General features: G+C 40.7%; 1 protein-coding gene across 2 annotated transcripts in view; it reads right to left on the bottom strand.

Moving 5' to 3' along the window:
• Positions 1–15,035: 15,035 nt before the first annotated feature.
• Positions 15,036–23,593, bottom strand: part of WWC2 (WW and C2 domain containing 2) — a 183,911-nt gene continuing 175,353 nt past the window's right edge. For both annotated transcript variants that reach the window (XM_044297357.1, XM_044297364.1), the window contains one exon: positions 15,036–23,040. In XM_044297357.1, coding sequence (XP_044153292.1) covers positions 22,974–23,040 — 67 coding nt within the window. In that variant the 3' untranslated portion in view covers positions 15,036–22,973. The remainder of the gene's footprint in view (positions 23,041–23,593) is intronic.

Genomic DNA, 23,593 nt, shown 5'->3' with positions numbered 1-23,593 from the left:
ACTGACTTACAGTATTGTTTCACTACCACAGCAGACTCCCTATACGTGTTTCTCCAAGGCACAGTGTTCTACACCACTATACAGGCTCTCTGCAGCCAGGAAATAGCTGTTTTTTTAACGAGATTCGTCATAAATACATTGGGATAAATCTAATCTTTTTGGAAAATTTGGCGAACCGACCGAATCAAATTTTTTAGAAATTCGCTCATCTCTAAATATGGCACTAGCTTCTTTATTATAGCTATCAATATCACTACAGATCCGTTTAATGAGGGTTAATTTCCCCACTGGAATGGATTTGATTGTATGTCTGGGGTGATAGATAGTAATACCCACAGTAGCCTTCTTGTATGCTGACTATATTAAATACCCTTGTTCAGAACCCAATAAGGTCAGGTCCAAAAAGTAATGTTCTTTTGGTAATAATATGTGAACTGAAAATTTAACTGATCATCATTCAAGTAATCCACAAACACTGGTATGGCAGATACATTGCCCTGTCAAATAAGTAGAAAATCATCAATCCCGTACTTGTGGAGAAAAAACGCAATACAAGAGATACTTGTGCCGAGTTAGAGGCAGCCGATCTTGGCTTCGCTCCTACATGTTTCGGACCTAATGCACCCACAGTTTAATTAGCATCACTAGATGCTGAAGCAGACATGGCCCTGGCTGTTCTTTGGAGGTACGTCACCTCTGTTCTTTATTGCTGCTGCTGCCGCCACCACCGTCACCGCCCTAATCCACTGATGTTTCCTCCTCCTCAGCACCCCATTGAGCTTATCCCCACCTTCCCTATTCTGCAAAATTCTTCATCTTTCTAGCCTTTCCCTTCAATGTCCCTGAAAGTAGAATAGAAGCTTGATTGTGACTGTTCACTGTCCCTAAGATCGTTTTCTGTCAGACTGCATAAACCCATCCACCAGAGCTGCAGGCTCGCCTGCTGGCCAAAATTTTGGGAAGTTTGAAACAAACCCACTTCTCTAGTTTGAATACTTACGTACATGCAATTATTTTTTTTCCCTTTTGAACCCCTTCCTGACATGCGCCACACATATATGGTGTATGTAGAGTCTTTAAAGATGGCACCATGAACTCAGGGTGCCTGCTGTTACACAGCAGACATCCAGAACTAAAGTCGGTTATAGGCGAGAACGCCGATCACAGACATTTAACCCCTCAGATGCTGTGTGTAAAAGGTTAATAATTAATATTACAAAGAACTTCCACCAAAAAAAAAAAATTATCTGACCTGCTAGAAATGTACATGATGTAATCTGCAGTGAAGGTAATCTTCTTGCCAATGTCTGTATTTGTGAGCTATCCTCTCCCTTTTGCTTCTCGGCTGTGTCATGTCACCAGCAATCAGACTTTCCAAATAACACAGCAACCTGTCTCCAAACTGTATGAGATTTTAATGTCCGCATCTAAAATAGACAGTCCAACCTTTCTTCAACAATGGGGGTTAGACTTACAAATCAAATTTTCACCAGTTGAGAAGAAACTCGCTTTGCTCTCCCCGGCTAGGGTGTCCAGGTGTGTCAAGGTACAAGAAAACAGTTATAAAGTCCTAACTAGGTGGTATTTTACACCCCAAAGACTCCACCGTATGTTCCCTGCTACTACAAGCCCCTTGTGTTGGAGGTGTAATAAAGAAGTAGATACTCATGCACACATTTGGTGGTCTTGTGACCAGTGGCGTTGCGAGGGGGGTGCGGGCCGCACCGGGTGACACCAGTCTGATTACCATGGTGATGGATCATATGATGTACCATGTGATGACCACAGTGATGTCACCACAGGTCCTTTGACAGGTCCTGAAGATAGAACAGGAGACCGGCAGCTGAGCGATCAATTGGAGGAGGTGAGTTAATTTTTATTTTATTTTTTAACCCTCATTGGCACTTCCCACTGCGCCACCAATGTTTATTATACTGGGGGGGGGGGGCGCTCTCAATGTTTATTATACTGGGGGGGGGGGTGCTCTCAATGTTTGATATACTGGGGGGGGGGGGCGCTCTCAATGTTATACTGGGGGGGGTGCTCTCAATGTTTGATATACTGGGGGGGCGCTCTCAATGTTTATTATACTGGGGGGGCGCTCTCAATGTTTATTATACTGGGGGGGTGCTCTCCATGTTTATTATACTGGGGGGGCGCTCTCCATGTTTATTATACTGGGGGGGTGCTCTCCATGTTTATTATACTGGGGGGGCGCTCTCAATGTTTATTATACTGGGGGGGCGCACTCAATGTTTATTATATTGACCTTCTACTAAGCATTCTGTATTCAGAATGCTATTATTTCCCCTTATAACCATGTTATAAGGGAAAATAATACAGTGAATAGACTTTCATCTTAGCAACCAAGCGTGAAAATCGCACCGAATCCACACTTGCTTGCGGATACAATGCGATTTTCACGCAGCCCCATTAACTTCTATGGAGCCTGCGTTGCATGAAAACGCACAACATAAAGCATGTTGCGATTTTCACGCAGCGCACAAGTGATGCGTGAAAATCACCGCTCATCTGCACAGCCCCATAGAAGTGAATGGGTCCGGATTCAGTGCGGGTGCAATGCGTTCACCTCACGCATTGCACCCTCGCAGAAATCTCACCCATGTGAAAGGGGCCTAAGGGTGAATAGGACAAGGGTTCCAGCCCCTAAGGGGGCTAATAGTAAGTGAAAATAAAACACAAACACTAAGGCTACTTTCCCACTTGCGGTAGTGTGATGCGGCAAGCAGTTCCGTTGTCAGAACTGCGTGCCAGATCCGCCGATCTTGATGTGACTGAAAGCATTTATGAGATGCATCCGGATGCGGATCCATCCCACAAATGCATTGCAAGAATGAATCCATCTCTCCGCTTGTCATGCGGACAGACGGATCCGTCTTGTATCTTTTTACACATTTTTACCGGCATGCGCAGACCGGAAGGACGGATCCTGCATTCCGGTATTTTGAATGCCGGATCTGGCACTAATACGTTCCTATGGGGAAAAATGCCGGATCCGGCATTCAGGCAAGTCTTCAGTTTTTTTCGCCGGAGATAAAACCGTAGCATGCTGCGGTTTTATCTCCGTCCTGATCAGTCAAAATGACTGAACTGAAGACGTCCTGATGCATCCTGAACGGATTGCTCTCCATTCAGAATGCATGGGGATATGCCTGATCAGTTCTTTTCCGGTATAGAGCCCCTGTGACGGAACTCTATGCCGGAAAAGAAAAACGCTAGTGTGAAAGTACTCTAAAATATTAAGTTTAAATCCCCCCTTTCCCAATTTTACATATAAAAAATATATACAATAAATAAACATATTACATAGCGCTGCATCCGAAAAGTCCAAACTATTAAATTATTAAAAAATATCTCCTATGCGGTGAGCATTCGCCATTTTTTAGTCACCTTGTCACCCCAAAAAATAGGATAGGACTGTTCTATTATGGGCCGAACGTTTCATAAAATGCGAAATGCACGTGGCTTTTTTGCTTGGTATTGAGTATCGCAATACTTTTTTATGGTGATGAAAGCGAATCAAAATTTTGGTATTGAAACAACCCTACGCCGATCTGATCGGCGTAGCGTTGTCACGATACCAAAATTGTCATTCGGTTTTGATTTGGCAACTAAAAATGTAATTTGGCTCCTAATTTTTTCAGTTCAGGAGCCAATGGCTACTAGGTATTTTTTTTAGTCTGGAGCCCTGCTATCAGAGGCCGGCGCAGGAGAGGCCTGCATCGCATCGCTGCCAAGGAGGTAAGTGTTTTTTTCCTTTTTTTTTTCCTGTACAATACTGATGGCTAGTGGCACATGATAGGAGAGACCCTATGGCTAGTGGCACATGATAGGGGGGGCCCTATGGCTACTGGCACATGATAGAGGGGCCCTATGGCTACTGGCACATGATAGGGGGGGCGCCTATGGCTACTGGCACATGTTGATGGGGGGTTTAGGCTACTGGCACATGATTAAGGGGCATCTATGAGGGCACATTTCACTGGCACATTATTGGGGGACATCTATGGGGGCACTTCTTACTGGCACATTATTGGTGGCACTATAGGGGCATCTACTGAGGCCACAAAGAACGGTTATTTTATATGGGGGCTCTGTATAGGGGCATTTTATACTGGGACACATTGTGTTGGGTACTATTGGGAAGGGGGGAGAGGACTGCTACGGGGGCACTGAGAAGGGGTATTTTATGCTTACAAATTATGGGGGACACTGAGGGCATCTACTGGCGCACTATATATCGGGCATTTTATACTGGTACATTATGGGGGCACTAGGGGGGAGAGGAGCACTATGGGGGCATTTACTGGGGTCACTATATAGGGGTATTTTATACTGGCACATTATGGAGGCACTATGGGGACATTAGCTCAACTGGGGACATTACAGGGGGGTATTTTTTGCACTGACACATTATAAGGAGAATTATTTCTACTGGGGGAGGGCATTATAGTGGGCTTTATTACTCCCCCATGGTATGAGCCCCTAGTAGCAGCACCAGCCTCTCCCTGCTCTGCTATCCCTCTGCCCCTTCTCCAAATCCTTATTATGAAATCTTTCTCATTAGGATAAAACACATCAGCTCCGCCGAGCCCCCGGCCAAGTGTGGAAGTGGCGTCCGAGATCCCCAAGGGCCAAGCAACTGTAAGTTTTCATATGAAATATGTTTGTTATACACATATAGCCTACACTGTCAGGTGTCACCCAGGGGGGGTGACACCATTTTCTACCGCACCGGGTGACACCAGCCCTAGCAACGCCACTGCTTGTGACCAAGTAGCGCCCTTTTGGGAAGCAGTGTGTGGAGTTTTATCAAAAGTGAGTGGGATGCACGTCCCTGTGACCCCAAAACTTTGCCTGTTTGGTTTGTATAATGACATAAAGGGTCCAAAGAACATAAGAATTTTGTGTGCGGCTTTGCTGGCCTCTGCTAGACTTCTCATTGCAACATGCTGGAAACAGCAGGAAATACCTCCAATCCAGAAATGGTTTGTCAAATGTGACCAGATAGTACATTGGGACTCTGGGTCCCCACTTAAATTTGAGGCTATTTGGAACCCCTGGAGAGCTTATAGACGATTTACTCTAAATTGATTAATTTGGATAGGATATTACTAAATATACTTGAATGTCGGCCCTTACATGAAGTTGAGCAACTCTGAGTTCATATGGATGAGACTTACAGAAAGTAAGATTATAGCATCTGACTGTCCTTGACATGGCGAGGTTCCAAGGTTAATGGGAATACCTTATGCACCAACTACTTGTTTTACCCCCCCCCCCCCTTGTTACTTTTCCCTTTATCTTACCGCACCCCGCCTACCCGTGTATGTCCACTACTACTTGTTTTGTATGTGGATGTTCACTTATTATTCTAAATATATGTGTTGACCTGCTTCACGTACTTGGATATGTTACCAGACTATGGACGATGTCATAGAGATATTCCTGATACGCATTGTGTCATCCTGTATCTGTGTCTCAGATTTGTATCCTTTATATCCAAGTGTCAATATGTATGTTTTTATTGGCTGATAAAACAATAAAAATAGTTTTAAAACGAAACCAAATAACACAGCAACCTATATGTGGACAGGAAGTCGGTTTCTCTATGTATTCCTATGGGAGCCTCAATGTCAGTCTCTTAGGAATGACTAGAGAAGCAACTGACTTCCTGCCCTGTGTCAGTTAGAGATCAGAGTTGGTCACATGACACAGCTAAAAATTAGAAGAAAGGGGATAGCTCAAAAATACAGTCACTGATGAGAAGATTACATTCACTACAGATTAAATAGTGCACCTAACAGGTCAGAGAATAAAAAATGTTTGTGGGAGTTTTTCTTTGGATACTGGAGGTTTTTTTCATTTTAATTTTTCTTCCCTGTCTTCACGGAGCCATAATTTTTTATTTTTTTTTCATTCACATAGCCTTATGAGGAATTGTTTTTTGCAGGAAAAGTTGTACTTCTAATGCCGCCCATTAAATATGGCATACAATGTAGTTGGAAGCGGGACAAAAAGTTCCAAACGCAGTGAGAATTGGAAAAAAACCAAACAAACGTATTTCTCCCACAGTTTTACGGGATATGTCACTTCAGCGTTCCCTTTGTGGCAAACTGGCCTGTGCCCTTCATTCTCCGGGTCAGTATGATTACAATGATACCACATATATGTAGGTTTTTTTGTGTTTTAATATTGAAAAAAATAAGAGCTGAATTTTCTTTTTTAATTGCCCTATTATAACCCCCATAACTTTTTTTTATAGTTATGTCTACAGGTCCTTCTCAAATAATTAGCATATTGTGATAAAGTTCATTATTTTCTGTAATGTACTGATAAACATTAGACTTTCATATATTTTAGATTCATTACACACCAACTGAAGTAGTTCAAGCCTTTTATTGTTTTAATATTGATGATTTTGGCATACAGCTCATGAAAACCCAAAATTCCTATCTAAAAAAATTAGCATATTTCATCCGACCAATAAAAGAAAAGTGTTTTTAATACAAAAAAAGTCAACCTTCAAATAATTATGTTCAGTTATGCACTCAATACTTGGTCGGGAATCCTTTTGCAGAAATGACTGCTTCAATGCGGCGTGGCATGGAGGCAATCAGCCTGTGGCACTGCTGAGGTGTTATGGAGGCCCAGGATGCTTCGATAGCGGCCTTAAGCTCATCCAGAGTGTTGGGTCTTGCGTCTCTCAACTTTCTCTTCCCAATATCCCACAGATTCTCTATGGGGTTCAGGTCAGGAGAGTTGGCAGGCCAATAGAGCACAGTGATACCATGGTCAGTAAACCATTTACCAGTGGTTTTGGCACTGTGAGCAGGTTCCAGGTCGTGCTGAAAAATGAAATCTTCATCTAAATAAAGCTTTTCAGCAGATGGAAGCATGAAGTGCTCCAAAATCTCCTGATAGCTAGCTGCATTGACCCTGCCCTTGATAAAACACAGTGGACCAACACCAGCAGCTGACATGGCACCCCAGACCATCACTGTCTGTGGGTACTTGACACTGGACTTCAGGCATTTTGGCATTTCCCTCTCCCCAGTCTTCCTCCAGACTCTGGCACCTTGATTTCCGAATGACATGCAAAATTTGCTTTCATCCGAAAAAAGTACTTTGGACCACTGAGCAACAGTCCAGTGCTGTTTCTCTGTAGCCCAGGTCAGGCGCTTCTGCCGCTGTTTCTGGTTCAAAAGTGGCTTGACCTGGGGAATGCGGCACCTGTAGCCCATTTCCTGCACACGCATGTGGATGTTTCTACTCCAGACTCAGTCCACTGCTTCCGCAGGTCCCCCAAGGTCTCGAATCGGTCCTTCTCCACAATCTTCCTCAGGGTCCGGTCACCTCTTCTCGTTGTGCAGGGTTTTCTGCCACACTTTTTCCTTCCCACAGACTTCCCACTGAGGTGCCTTGATACAGCACTCTGGGAACAGCCTATTCGTTCAGAAATTTCTTTCTGTGTCTTACCCTCTTGCTTGAGGGTGTCAATGATGGCCTTCTGGACAGCAGTCAGGTCGGCAGTCTTACCCATGATTGCGGTTTTGAGTAATGAACCAGGCTGGGAGTTTTTAAAAGCCTCAGGAATCTTTTGCAGGTGTTTAGAGTTAATTAGTTGATTCAGATGATTAGGTTAATAGCTCGTTTAGAGAACCTTTTCATGATATGCAAATTTTTTGAGATAGGAATTTTGGGTTTTCATGAGCTGTATGCCAAAATCATCAATATTAAAACAATAAAAGGCTTGAACTACTTCAGTTGTGTGTAATGAATCTAAAATATATGAAAGTCTAATGTTTATCAGTACATTACAGAAAATAATGCACTTTATCACAATATGCTAATTTTTTGAGAAGGACCTGTAGTGAGCCATGTGGGGGCTACTTTTCTGAAGGACAATCTGTAGTGAAGCTCTAAAAAATGCCAAATTGGCCATTTTGATTTTTTTTTTCCCATTCATTTGCTGTATGGGATAAATATTTTCACATATTTAATACTAAGGGCGTTTTCGGACACAGCAATGCCCATGATATTTTTATTTGATAGCTTTTTTGTATTTAAAAAAAATGTAGCCCCTATAGGAGGCTACAATATTCAGTAGTTAGATTTTTTTTAGCTTATACTGTAGTTCTATGGGACTATAGTATAAGTTCCATTTGCAGTTACTCTATGCTGGGGAGAGATACAAATACTTAACCAGAAGCCTGTTGGGATCTATATATTGTATATCTATATACACACATACACATATTCAGTTGAGACCACTGTATCTGAGGCGGCTTTCCCAGGGAGTGGCGAACACCCAGGGCCTGAACAGGACACCTCTACACTTAGATTGATGGGGAGCCGTTTCCTGTGACAGGGCTTTATAGGAATAAAGATCATTTGCATCACTGAATCCCAAAATGCTTGAATTATTGAAATATATTTATCCTGTACAGTGAACGTCGAAATGGAATAAAACTAAAATGGCTATTTGCTGTTTTTTCATCGCTTCCTCTCCCCTCAAAGTCACACACACTACAAAATGATATCAATAAAATCTACAGATCCCCTGCAAGGGAATAGATCAGTTTTACCACATAGGGAATGCCGTATAAACAAAACCCATAAAACAGGTGGAATTGTGACATTTTTTCCAGCTTCCCATTACATGGTATGCAATATTAAATAGTGCCATTAGCAAGTATAACTTATCCTTAAAAAAAAAAAAAAAAATCCCTCATATGGCTATGTGAACAGAAAAATAAAAATTATGGCTCTGGGAAGGCAGGGAGAGAAAAACAAAATGCATGAACGGAAAATCAGTCAGGAAGGGGTTAATAAATTAGCAAAAAAAAAAAATATGTTTTTACTTTACTTTTTATGGGGTATTGATTGCAGATTCATGAGGGAAACTTTTTTGTTGTTGCTATTTTAGCACAAGGCTGCAACATGACAAAATGTGGAAAAAGTGAAAGGGTCTGAAGACTCTCACAATGCATTGCATATGTTTATTAATTTACTTCAAGGCTTAAAATGAGATTCTCACCTTTCTATTGTTGTTCTGGATTAGAGTATAACTTTCCCTGCTTCCTGCCCGGTAAGTTATACATGCAGACCATGCCACTGAGATCTAATGCCATGATATTCATTTCAGTGTTTCACCACACTTGATATCTGCATTCTTCTTACAATCAGGCAGCTATTTTGCTACTGCTTCCTCCTCTCCTAATTATTTTGCTTGGGGTAGTTGCTATCAAATGGTCTCACAGCAGTTCCTTTATTGTGGGTCAGCTGATCACTGATGGGGCCAGTCTTGTTTGGGAAGATGTTCCTAATTGGGTAGCTTTCCTTTAACCCTGTTACAGGAAGTGGGTGTAGAACCACTGCATCAACCAACTGGTTTGACTTTGGGCTAATCCTAAGGATGTTATCCTGGCAGTCCCCTGGTATATGTACCTCTTGGAGTAGTACCAGTGTGGTTAACAGCTGACCCATGGGGGCCAGAGACACCAGTGCAAAGCACCAAGGGAACAGGCAAAGCTTAAAGTCAGTAACAGGCCAGGGCAAGGTCAGAGCAGGCAGCACAGTGAGTAAGGTAATCAAGCTTGGGTCAGGTCAGGTGGCAGAGAGTCAGAATCCATGAATCAGGCAGAAGTTGGTACATATGCAGACAAGCAGATTATAGTACACCTTTGCAGGATCTACTTGGCTAGTAAACCTATTCCTCAGGCAGTGAATGAGATAAACAGCACAGAATATATAGCAGCCTGTCTAGTTTTCCTCCTTTTCATTCCTTCTGTTCCTGGTTACCCCATGGTGTATGCTGTGATTAACTACACTCTGTAATTAGTACTGTAATTAGCTTTAGTGTGCAAGTTAATAAAGGTTTTATTATTTACAAAGTCCAGTACCCATATTAGAGTTTAATCTTAACAGTGTTTACTGGGTGTTAAAAATGATGCTACCTTTATTGAGCGGGTCAGTACAGTTATGGAGATACTGGAAAAAGAAAAAATGTAATCCAGTTTCTTCATCAAATGTGGCAGCTTTTATTGACAGTAGTGCATTAAAAAACCATACAGACAGTCCATGTCTACGCGTTTAGGATCCCCTAATACTGATCCTTACTCATGACCAGTACAGTTATGGAGATACCACATTTCTATATACTCCTTAACAGTGAAATTGGAACACCAAAAAAGAAAAGTTGCGGAGTTATGGAAATCACAGGATCAACATTCAAAATATCTAAATTTATTTATTATTGAATATCAGCAGCACATGCAGAAATAGACTCACTTACACACCTTGGCATGCCATCGGTAAAGTTATTAATGGTTGAGGAGTGTTCTGCCATGCTGAATGCACTTGGGCACGCAAATTGTCAAGATCCACTGCTGGAAGCTCCCTTTTCCGATTGCCGACCGATGATGTCCCAGACGAGCTAGAGGGAAAACAAGTCCAGAGACGCTGCAGGCCCTGGTAGCATGTTTAGGCTATACAGGATGTTCACAGTAGCAGGAATAACATTCAGCCTGGCATTGTCCTATTCAAAAACGGTTGTGCAATCATTGGTACAGCCATTTCTCCAAACGAATGTAACGCTGAGCTGTTAAGAGTACCTGTAATGAAGACTAGAGGGATCTGGCTACCATACCTTAAGGCTCCATTCACACATCCGCAACCTGTTTTGCGGATACACGGAGCCACGGATCCGCAAAACACGGAAAGCGGCAATGTGCGCTCCGCATTTTGCGGACCGCACATTGCCGACACTAATAGAATATGCCTGTTCTTGTCCGCAATTGCGGACAAGAATAGGACATGTTCTATTTTTTTGCGGAAACGGAAGCACGGACCCGGAAGTGCGGATCCGCAAATGTGGATGCGGACAGCACATTCCGGCCCTATTGAAAATGAATGGGTCTGCACCCGTTCCGCAAAATTGCGGAACGGATGCGGATCCATTTTGCGGACGTGTGAATGGACCCTAACCCTTCCCCCCACACCATAATCCCAGGAGTTTGGACCAGTGTGATGTTCCCTTATGAAGACCTTTTCATGGTGTTGCCCACATGGTCTCTAGACCATTCTCTGAATATCATTGCATCAGAGATAAAAGAAGGACTCATTGCTGAAGAGGACAGACCTGCATTCCAATCTCCATAGCTGTGCACCATGATTAAGAGGCACCAGCCTTAGAGAGCGTTGGTGAGGTAAGTGGAACACCTGTAGCTGGACATCTGGCTCATAACCCAATGTCCTGCAAGCGCCTTCTGATGGTTTTTGTACACACAGTTTGCTGCCCTAGGCTTTGGATGGAACGTCCAATTTCACTTGTGGTACTGAATGGATTCCTACACACCATTGTTCTAATCCAATAATCTGTCCATGCAGAGGTTTGCCTCTGTGCACCTCAAGCTGTCATTCCAGTTTGTCGTCGTTCTCCCAACTATTGTAATACGCAATGTTGACCACTGATGACATCTTTAACAAGGCACGTAATGATCCTCCAAAGTGATAAACCAAGGTCTCTTAGTTCAAGGATTCTGTCTCTCAGTTTACAACAAATGTCGATAACTGGCACATTGACAAATATTTGCGTTTTCTTTAAAAAAAAAACTTTACTTTCAATCTGGCCTTTATTCCCTTCCTACATGCCACAGATTGGAGCTAGGTGCTTGAAAATTTGATCATTTGCAGATCTTAGCAATACCTGCTGCTTCTTCGATGTGCATAATCTTATGGCTTGTCCTTCTTGCAATTTGTGTTGAGGAGTGTAGTTTTTATAATGTTTTACTACTTTTAAAAATGACAAAAACCTCCTTTTTGAAGGAAAAAAAAGTTTACTTTGTGTTGCCATGTTCTAACATCCATAATGTTTTGATTCTTCTGTCAACAGAGTTGTGTTAGGGCTCATTTTTTGCAGGATATTTTAAGATACATACAATCTTTAGATTTTTATTTTTTATAATTTTTTTGTGGGAGACAAAGGATTTTACTTTTACGCCATTCACTGTGCAGCTTAAGTAATGGGATCATTTAATAGATTGGATAGATATAGACAAGGTGATACTAATTGGGCATAAATATACACAGTTCTGTGCAAAGGTTTTAGACAGGTGTAGAAAAATTATGTAAAGAAAATATATATAGGTTATATTTATATAATCCGTGTTTCTGTATCTTATAACATGATTATACAGTGATCAGCGGTACTACATTATGGCTGCTCTGGCTAATGATGGAACACTGTAGTTATATAAAATGTGTCTACAACCTCAATCTATTAGTTGTGACAGCCTGTTTTTTTTTTTTTTTTTTATTTTTGGGGGGGGGGGGGGGGATTTTTTATTTTTTTTATACTTGCACAAGTGTCCTGTGAATTTATGTATGAAACCATGTCAATATAAGTTCAGTTTTGCAGTTACTGTATAATTAGAATATTTGGATATACAAAAATGCTGACAAATCTGCCTAGCTATGGCAATATTTATGAATGAGAAGAGGGATTTATATTGCTAGATTTAGTATTCTGTAGTCTATGACAGTTCCACAGGGTAGTACAGCTTTACCAGGACCCTAAATGGCAAATCTGCCTAGCTAGCTATTACACTATTACAAGTGAGGAAAGAAATTTATCTTGGCAAATTTAGTAATTTGCGGTCTAATACAGTTCCACATGGTTATAATCCAGCTTTCTAAGGACCTTGAAAAGCAAATCTGCCTAGTTATGGCACTATTTAGAAGTGAAGATGGTAATTTATCTTGGTAGATTTAGTATTGTGCAGTCTATACAGTTCCACACGGTGGTAACCCGGCTTTCAAAAGAACCTGCAAATCTGCCTAGCTAGGGCACTATTTTGAAGTGGAGGATTCATTGAGGTAGACGTCGTATTTAGCAGTCCCAATAACAGCTCCAGATAATGCGTTACTCATCTTTCCCAGAACATCAATTCTGTCTAGCCATCCTCCATAGCGATTTGTCACTGGGATTTTACTCATAATACTTGTTATGAGCTTAGGCATTCTGTCATTTGACAAGACAACATTCAGCATGAAGTTTCACACAATTTTTTTCTATTGTTTTTTACATGCTATTTTGGTGCATTAAAAACACCACCCCAAAATGAGCAGTAGAGTTTTCAAGCGTGAGCAAAATATAGATTATATGGACATAAGAATTAGGACATCTACAGGAGCTTGCTCATTCATCCAGAAGAGCATTTGTGAAATCACAAACTGATGTTGGACAAGAGGGCCTGGCTCGCAATCATCTATTCTAGTTCATCCAAAAGGTGTTCTGTGGGGTTGAGGCCAGGGCTCTGTGTGGACCAGTAAATTTCTTCCATACCAGACTCATTCATCCATGCCTTTATGGACCTTGCTTCGTCCACTGGGGCACAGTCATGCTGGAACTTAAAGGGAGTCTGTCAGCACATTTACCCCTTTTTAACAGTTCCCATAGCGCTGTAGCCGCAACACAGATGATTAAAACAGTACCTTTATATGCTTTTGTGGACTTGTAAAACTGCCAAAAACAAACTTTGATGCATATGTAAATGAGGGCTCGCAAGTGCCCAGGGGCGGTGTCCACACAGCTCTGCCTCTTCGGCTCTTATCCCCGCCCAGCCTTTTCCTCTGCCCGCCCATCTGTTTTCTCTCCCCCTCAGCGAGATCCCGCACCTGCGCGCTGACTTCCTTGGCCGGGGCATGCGCACTGCGATGCCCATTGCTGGCACGGGATCTTGCTGAAGGGGAGAGAAAACAGATGAGCGGGCAGAGGAAGAGGCTGGGCGGGGATAAGAGCCGAAGAGGCAGAGCTGCCTGGGCACCAACGCTGTGGACGCCACCCCTGGGCACTTGCGAACCCTCATTTACATATGCATCAAAGTTCGTTTTTAGGCAGTTTTACAAGTCCACAAAGGCATATAAAGGTACCGTTTTAATCATGTGTTGCGGCTACAGTGCTATGGGAACTGTTAAAAAGGGGTAAATGTGCTGACAGACTGCCTTTAAGAGGGAAACTGTTACCACAAAGTTGGAGGCATACAATTGTCGAAAATTGGTATTCAGAAGCATTAAGATTACCCTTCACTGGAACTAAGTGGACCAAGGTAATCCCTGAAGAACAACCCCATAGCATTATTCCTTCTCCACCAAACATTATAGTCGGCACAAAGCAGTCCAGCAGGTAATGTTCTCCTGGTAGTCGCCATCCAGAAGACTGCAAAATAGAGAAGCGCAATTCGTCACTGCACAGAACACATTTCCGGCATTGTGCATGGTGACGCAAGGTTTGCATACAGCTGCTTGGCCATCAAAATCCATGCTGTGAAGCTCGTGCTGCAGTATTTGTGCTTCTGTTAATGCTGGAGGAGGCTTGGAACTTTGCAGTTAAGTCAGCAGAGTTGATGACTTCTAAGCTGTAAGTGTCTGAGCATTTTTTGACCCCGCTCTGTAACCTTATGTGGTCTGCTCCTTTGTGTCTGAGTTACTGCAGTTCCTAAATGTTTCCACTTTGCAGTAATAAAACTGGCAGTTGATTGTGGAATATCTAGTAGGGAAGACATTTCATGAACTGACTCTTGCAATGGCGATATCCTATTATAGTACTGCGCTAGAATTCAGTGAGCTTTTTAGAACGAGACGTTCACAAACGTTTGGCTAGGAGTTTAATTTTATACACCTGTGGCAATGGCACTAAATTCCAGAGGAGGATGTATGTATGGCCTATGAGTCTCCTCACGCCAACTAAGGTGCTCTCTCCCCAAGGAGAGATAGTACCACCCAAATCCTGACTTAAAACATGGGCTGTCTGCTGTATCGTCAATGTTTAGTAAATCAATTTACAAACCACCTGAGCTGCCAGCAATCCCTCTTCCTCGTACAGTGAAGGAGATCGCTGAAGCTTTCTTGGAGTTCCATAGTAACAATATCGGAGACAGAGGCAGCACTCAAAGTAAATTATTCTTTAACATAGAATATAAAAAAAATAGTCCAACAACTTATCTTTTGTTAAAAAAAAAATGTATTGTTCAAATCATTGAGACACATGGAAAGTGCAGAAACAACATTAATCTATGTGATGGTAGCATTTCCATAGTATTACTGACAAGAACACAATGAAAGACATAAAAACATTCAGAATTTAACCTGATTACATCTTTAGTTCAGTTCTGAGCATTTCACATTCACAACAATTAAGGAGGATACAACAGCTTATATTTGATTTCACCAGGATGATAATAAATTGCTCATTTGTCTAAAAATAGAATATTTTTCTGATATGTGGCTGTAATACAAGGAATTTGATATAGATACGTGAAGATAGATTAGGTACAGTAAAATACTAAATAGCCTTTGATATTAGTGAAAAGTTTATACATCCTCCGAATCTGAGCAAGGCAACATATGGTTCTCAACACAAAGTGAGGCTATAAGACTGGTGCTGCCACCTACTGGTTAACAGGGCATGACGACACTTACAGGTCTATAACACTTATGGGGCCAGTGCTTGCCTCTGTTAGTCTACAAGGCACTAAATGGCATATGGGTCTAGAAATATACAGAAAGCTTAAGTGACAGTGATTCTGATCTCTATTAAAGCTGGTGAAAATGTTGCTAATATTTTCTTATTGAATGCAAGGTCGGTCCAGTACATCAGTGACTAAACTGGCAATAAATACCACACCTTCTTATTAGGAAGATACTGTCATTACACTCCCATAGTTTTAATCTAGAGCCATATAAAATTGATCATGCATGCCCCCAATGCCCAACTAAAAAGTTCATTATTTGGATGTGTGGATGCATAGTTGACCACAGGGGCATATCAGAACAGTTTACACTTCATTGCCCTCTAATCTGTTATTAACCCCTTTGACTTATGAATTATGTATTTCTCATGGAAACGCTTTGCTGGGTTTTGCAGTACTAGAGTAAAGCTACTTTTTGGTTCCTTTGAATCCTACTCGCCCTAAGCTTCCAATGGTACTCTGAGAATGTTAAGTCACCAAACGTGGTCAAAGTCATCCACATTAACATTTCATCAAAACTCCTGACTAGCACAGGCTTCTTACACATCATGCACATATGAAAGGTGTAGCAAAGATCTAGTTGTGTATGAAATTATTATTCAATGTAGGTGCCAGCTAGTAATGAGGTAATCTTCTGTCCTTGGTCTACTTCATTTCTCTCCAAGTTTGTGTCTATACATATAAATGAGTGATTTAGTAATCAATATATTATGTAGAAGTGAACAGCATGTTTCCAAAAAACCCTAATGTTCCCTGATTAAAGTCTTGAACCAGCCAGTCACACAATGCACTAGAAAACATTGCCGATGCAAATATTAGATTAACTACAAAGGCAAAAGTCCATTATCTTAAGACTTCAGATCTGGATGCATTTGACCCTTTATTGGGTGAGACACGGCTGTATGAGATTAGAAAAACATGGTTGCTGAAGTGAATGAGGATCAACTGCAATACAAGGTACAGACAGACCTAAAAAAGCAGCCATGTTCTTCGAATCCTTTTTATCCATTTTACAATCCAGATTTATTTGTGACATTATTCAAGGAGTTATTTTGTGGCCTCTGGAGGTACTTTGTGACCAGAAGTTCTGTCTCAATTCATTTTGGCAGATATTGCTAATTCAATTAGGTGGGAAATGATCATTTTAAGGTACAATTATCACTGCTCTTGTAATCTGCTAACCTGATAAAAGGGATTGTGCACAAAATAAATTGCATCATGTGTGGCTCAGTTCAGGCTGCAGGATAGCAAGTCTGATATGATGAAAACAGGATCTGCTCAGAAAAGATCTTGGTTGCGCTTACTGGCCCATCTGAAACCTCCATGTAAAATACTTGATACATAAGCGAGTGACCGCTGTAAATGTAGAAGACGCTGTACAGGATGGAGTTAGCTTTCTATATGACCAACGTTAAAAATGGCCAGAACTGAACTATATGAAAACATTACATAAATAAGACAGTAAATAAATAAGTGGAGAGTAAATCATTAAAAAGACACAAACAGCTCTACACATCAGTCTACATTTTACAAAATTAAGCTGACAAAAGAACAAAAATAGGCAACCTTCATTAAACCTTAATATTATCCCCTACAGAGACCAAGGATAAGTCAGCCCCCATCACTGCTGTACCCTTGGACGCGTGGGGGTTAAATTACTTCATATTTACATTCTCCCCAAGTCTTTGACCTTACACATGTGATCTCTAGTAGTCTTACACGCAGGTAGAGTATAGAGCTGTGGTCTGCAGGACATGGCTGGAACGGCACAGTTTGCAGACCACTGGTATAGAGCATGGCCAGGTAACCAGGAGCTCCCCAGGTTTGGAGCAGCAGGTTACTTAACCTCGGTGTAGCAGTATTCCACAGTGTATCAGCACACTGCAATTTAATGCTTTTTCTTCACAATAATACTTGATTGTCTTGAAACAGACACTTGCAATTATTTGCACTATTTCCTTGTGGTAGGCTAGCCCTACTTTTAATGAGTGTGCTGTTCACACATCACATTTGTACAGAGGAATGAATCACGATTACAGAATGGCAGGTGAGCAGAGTAAAGGGGCGCTGACATCACTATACATTAACATACTGCCTTACATCCTTAAAGGGGTTGTGTGAGATTAGACTGCTTTTTCCCTAGATACCGCACCTCTCTCACCAATTGGTTGTTTCTGTTCACTACAATTCGCAATACTAGGAACAGGGTCTGAATAGGAGTCGTGCTGTATTCAAAAAAAAAGCAGATCCTCTTTTCTATTCTCATTCAACCCCTTACTATAGAAACATGTTAACACTGACCAAGATGTTTGGAAAATTTGCCAACTGTTCTACAGATATGGACCAAAAGCCCAGGTTCTAAGGAGAGTAACACAGCCAGGTCTGCTACTTATAGGACAGAAAAGCTTAGGGAGTATCTCTACTAACGTGTAGGCGCTGATACCAGTAGAATGGTACTGCAGATACTAGATCAGCATTAAAAAGGAATAGATGAACAAAAAAAAAAAAATGGATATGAACCAAGCCCAGCAGATTATTGACCAAAAGCAAAGTACAAAATCGCAGACATCCTTCAAACTATGGATTCAACAGTGTGCTATAGGGTTTGTCACTGAAATCTAATCTTTTATAGTTACTCTGATGGCCTCTTTCTCCTCAGTTGTCGATGACTTCCTCTATCTGTCTCCACTCTGTCTATATGTGTAAAAGGCAATAGTGGTCACAAGTAGTTACAGGAACAATCCATAGCACGAACCAAAAGTAACAGGATGGTACCTGGTCAATGTATAAGCTGGAAGGACAGGTGCCAAAAATAAGGCGACTAGTACTAAGGGTATTGTACTACCGGCTCAATGTCTAAGAGGGCAAGTTTTAAAGGGGTTCCCTGAGACCAGGAACCCCTTTTGATATTGTCAGGTAGAGGGCAGGGTTTCAACATTAAAGAAAACAAAAACAAAACACGTGTCACCGGCCCTCTGGTTTCAGTGCAGAGTTCCCTTCTCCTCCGCTTCCGGTCTCCACTGGACCAGAAGTGTGATGTGCCATCACCAATGCTAGCCAATTAATGGCCTCAGTGGTGGAAGCGTTCATGTACATTACCTGCACACTTCACCACTAAGGCTATTAATTTGTCAGGCAGCTGTGATGTGGCCACACTTTCGGTCCAACTGGACCTGAAGCAGAAAAGTTGGCCAGCACCAAACCCAAAATGCTCTGAACTAGTGAGAACTTATTATTTTTTTCATCCCTGCTCCCAAAGAACTCCCTTTTATATATGTACATAGGAGGTTTCAATTTTATCTGCTGTATTCTCAAGAAAACAAAGGCTAATCTCTATGTGAAGGCATGCTACACATTACGTTGTATATATACTGTAGACAAGTTCAAAAAAGTTCTTATTTTTATTGCTTTAAATAAACATACTCAACACCCCTCAAATTACCTGCCAATATACAACCGAGAGCAACATTTTACATGATCCTAAATATTTATACAGAGTGCATCTTGAGCCAATATCACTCATCTTAAGTGACCTGAATATATGATCAGACAAGTAAATGGTGACCATGATTGGGGAAGTTACCCAAAAAATCAAGCGTTCTGATACAATAGTCAAACTGACCAGTAGCTTTATGTTTGGCAACAATGGCAGGGAACCATTCTTGCCCCTGATGATAAAACATGGAGGTGGCCGTGTGATAACTGCCTCAAACATTAAGTCTATGTTGTGACAGCACAAGTCACTCTTTTTTTGGCCATGAACTCATTGTGCTGGATGTTGCAACCATAATAATAATAATAATAATAATAATAATAATTAGTTTTACCATTGAATCATAAATCCATCTAATTGATGCCCTGTTGTTCTCCAAGCAAGTAATATGTGGGCAAATATAAATTTATTTACAAGGGCATAGATTTACCCTACAGATGTAATTATTATACTGCTATGATATACATTATAGCTATATGCTGTACTGATATAAGCTCATCCACTTTTATAAAGAGATTAGATTTGGGTAAGCAAAACAAAAACTGAACTAAGAGGATTGGATTTAAGGAAGAATCTCTGAATAGGCACTTTCATATTTGAGCCATTGGGACTTATACCTATGGGTTTGTTCCAGTAATAACAAAAATTGTCGGTGCTATACCCAATGCTGGCCCTAATTTACTTTAACCCTTGTATAAAACATTTTCTTCCAGGTTATAAACCTCATACAGGTTTGTATATAGTCTATCTGCATGGGAACTGGCACAAGTGGTATATACTAGTATATTATAGCATCATGGTATGATGCAGGGTACCACATTTGGGACATAAGAAATGGCTACTCTCAGTCCATCTATTTCAAATTTTTATTTATTTTTTTACAGCTGGATATACAGAAATATAATTTATTAAAGATGTAAGCACTAAAGCCTATCAATTGAATGGGGGTCAATATGTATCATAGTTAGACTAGGTTTATACATAGTTCTGTGTTTGGAGGATACTGTATGTCAGGACACGGCAGCAATGTCTTAGAAGCCACATATACCCTACATTAGCATCAAAGGACTTACCGTATTAGGGTATGTTCACATATTCAGGATTTGATAAGGATTTGGGCAGAGACCCCGCATGGAAAAGCTGGAAATTATTTCCATTGAATGACAATAGGACTAATCTTTGTGTGGACCTGTCAGGAGTAATTTCAGGGTCCCATACAGGCAAGCTGTATGGGAATTCCCTCCACCATCCCTTCTCACATTCATAGCCATAAAGATTTTTTATTGCATCAGGCCATTCTGCCGTACACATAAGATTTCAATTTCTATCAACTTTTATTACAGGTTAAATGAAGGGGAAAAAATTTAATTTGCACCATTTTTATTCACGCTATTCACCGATCACCATAAATAATGTGTTCACTAGAATGTGCGGGTCATTCTGATCACAGGGATACCAGATAAATTGAGATAATGTTTGTGATATTTAATAGTAAGTATTGCATTTATTATTATTATTATTATTTTTTTTTTTTAGAAACATTAACTTTGCAGAGAAATGTAACTTGTACTTTACTAAAGGTCTCTGTCAGGAGTTGAACTCCTTAAACTTCTACACAGCAGGCACCCAATTTACCACTACACTAGAGAACCACATTATTATTATTATTATAAGGATAGGATTTTCTGTGACTAAAAAGCTACTAAACCATAAGACTTTATTTCACGGCTTGAGGACTTATTTTTGGGGGACAAGTTGATTTTTTTTAATGGCACTATTTAATTTACCATATATCATGTACTGAAAAACAGGAAAAAAGCGTTCTCCATGTAGAAAAAATATTTTGCTATTTTAATATTTTGGACATGGACATGCCTGTTATATTTATTTTTTGTTTATTTTTATATGTACAATTGGGAAAGTGGGAGGGTGTGTTAAATTTTTTCAACATTTTTTTTTTACTTTAAAAAATGAACTCATTTTTAGTCTCCTTAGTCCCCAGTCTAACCCCGCAGGTTTCTATTGACAGCAACACCTGAGGGGTTGAATGACTGGGATCAGCTGGCCCCTGCCATATATGGAGCGAGCTCAGTGCGTGAGCCTGCTATATACAACCTCTTAATGCTTATGATATGCATGTATGTGATATAGTATTATGGGGTTAAGGGTTATACCTATGAAGAAAACAGTAATACTATTTAGTATCTTTCTAGGCACAAAAAATTGTCTCTCTGTAACAGAAGAATGTGCAGTGTGCAGAAGGTCTAGGGTTCAATTCCTAACGGAGACCTATAAAATTATTTCTTTAGTAAAAGTTATGGCAGAAAAAATGAACTTCCGGCTTCTCTATTACCATTGTTGGAAGGTAAACATGCCATTTAGAAGGTCTGAGGTTCAATTCCCGAAAGAGACCTATAAAATAACTAATTTATTTAGTAAATGCTTGTATGTACGGTAACTCATATTTATTGTATGCTTCAGAGCAGTGAATACTAATGAGGCTGACAAGGGCACCTGAATGCAGTACTGCCAATACTGCCCTTATGGTGGCCCTGGGACTTGTGCTATATCCTTGACAAGGAGTTAATTCTGATGTATATGCTAATCATACTACCATAGTCCAATGCTTGTTTGTAGGTGTCCAGTTCAGCATGCCCCAGATTAGAATGTTGTCTGCACAGTCACGACTTGAATTGTATAAACTAGCATTAGCTCCAGATGTAATTTCATGGATGCATTTTAATAGTGCTTTACACGCATGTGTTGGGGACCTCAGCTAGCACTCACAATCAATACACCACCTGGACTTGCCATTGCTTCAGGTCAAAGGTCCAGCCTGGTACTTAGCAGTAATCTGGTAGTGCTCCCCATGGCCGCTAATGGCTGTGTAATACCTTCTTAGAAATAACTTATGACATACGTTTCAACACCTGAAAGTAAATGATTACAAATGTTTATACTGACAAGGTGCACAAGGCATACAGCTACTGCGCTTCCCCAAAGGATGATGGAGAAGTAGGTACAGGGCAGCTATGAGCATGCTATTAGGATGACTGGGGGTAATTACTAGCTGACCAATTTTCATCCAGCTTTAATCATGTGTGTGACCTTCCTAATAGTGCAGTCCATACTTACTACAAGCATAGTCCGATTTTATCGCCATTCTATACAGTATTGATAAACCTATCATACTGACAGTTGCCTACTCATGGATGTAAGGAGATTAATCAAGGAAATAAGTGCAGAGGTATATGGGCAGCTACTCAATTTAAGAACATCTACAAAATTCAGCTAGCGGTGTAGTTTTGTAAAAAAAAAAAAAAAAAAAAGTAACTTTATTCTCCGTTGCTATTACCCTGACCTGGTGTAGAAATGAATATGCGTCAACTTTTTCTTCAGAGTGAATACCAACAATAGCAATGGCACAACTAGGGGATACAGAAGCACCTGGTTCATGAGGCAGCCTTGGAGGTTTGGAAATTTAAAATCGACTCCCAAAAAGTCTATGGTGCAAAAGTCAAATGTATGGCTTAGCAGCCATTTTCACAGTCAGCTTACATGAAAACATGCACATCAGTCTATTGAACAAAAAAATAAATCTGAGCACAGTGCAATCACCGTTTCCTTGCTCCTCCTTTACAAAACTGTAGGAATAAGTGGATGATACAAACTGTACAAAATTACCATCAGTGTACCAGATTAGTCTACTTTGGTTTCTTCATTTTTTGTCTCTTTCTCATTTGGTGCTTTTTTTTTTTCTTCTAGTCCTTAATTCAAGATACAGCATGAGATATTTTACAAACTACGGGTAATGTAAAAAAATATTCAGTTTTACTTTAGCCATAAAAGCAAGAGCTATACTACAAAAACGTTCATCTAAAAAGATGGCCAATCGGAAAACTACAGCTGTGAAATAAAAATATAAACTATACATCGTCAGCGGAGAGAGATGGGATACTGATCTTGGCTCTGGTGAAGTAAGCAATCTTCTCCCTGAAAGAATATAAAGCAATACATCAGTTAAATCTGTGGATAAAGCCTTCCATCGGTTCATAGCTGTAATATGCAAAATAACCATGGAGCCCCAGTTATGGGTCTTCAACACAGTGAAAGCCAGATATCCCTCAAAGGAAGGAAAACCAAGCAAAGGAGTGTCCCCATTACAGAGATCACCAAATCCACCATATTTAGTGGCCCCTATGTCAAGATACCGCTCTTTTATAAGCTTTAAGGATGTGACGGGGAAGAACTAAGCTAGTTATCCATGTTTCGGGGTGTTGCCCCTCATCAGTGTGGAGTAGGATTCTGGCTAACCGGGAGCAATGCCTTGGAGACTACTAAGGTCAGCTATTGTTTTGTTTGATCAGTTCATAGCTGGAAGTTTAGCTATCAGAATGAAAACAACAGTTGCTGAACGGCAGCTTATAGAAGTCTTTGTACACAACTTGTCCATATAGTTGTATGTGCAATGCGTTCATTAACTGTTGGTCACGTGGAGTGGTGTATAAGGCTACCTGCTCCAGCGGTATCGACTATGTAGGGAAAA

Source organism: Bufo gargarizans, chromosome 1 (assembly GCF_014858855.1).
Source record: "Bufo gargarizans isolate SCDJY-AF-19 chromosome 1, ASM1485885v1, whole genome shotgun sequence".
Lineage (NCBI taxonomy): Eukaryota > Metazoa > Chordata > Amphibia > Anura > Bufonidae > Bufo > Bufo gargarizans.
Note: the sequence above shows the minus strand (reverse complement) of the source record. Positions and strands in the feature narration are given on the sequence as shown.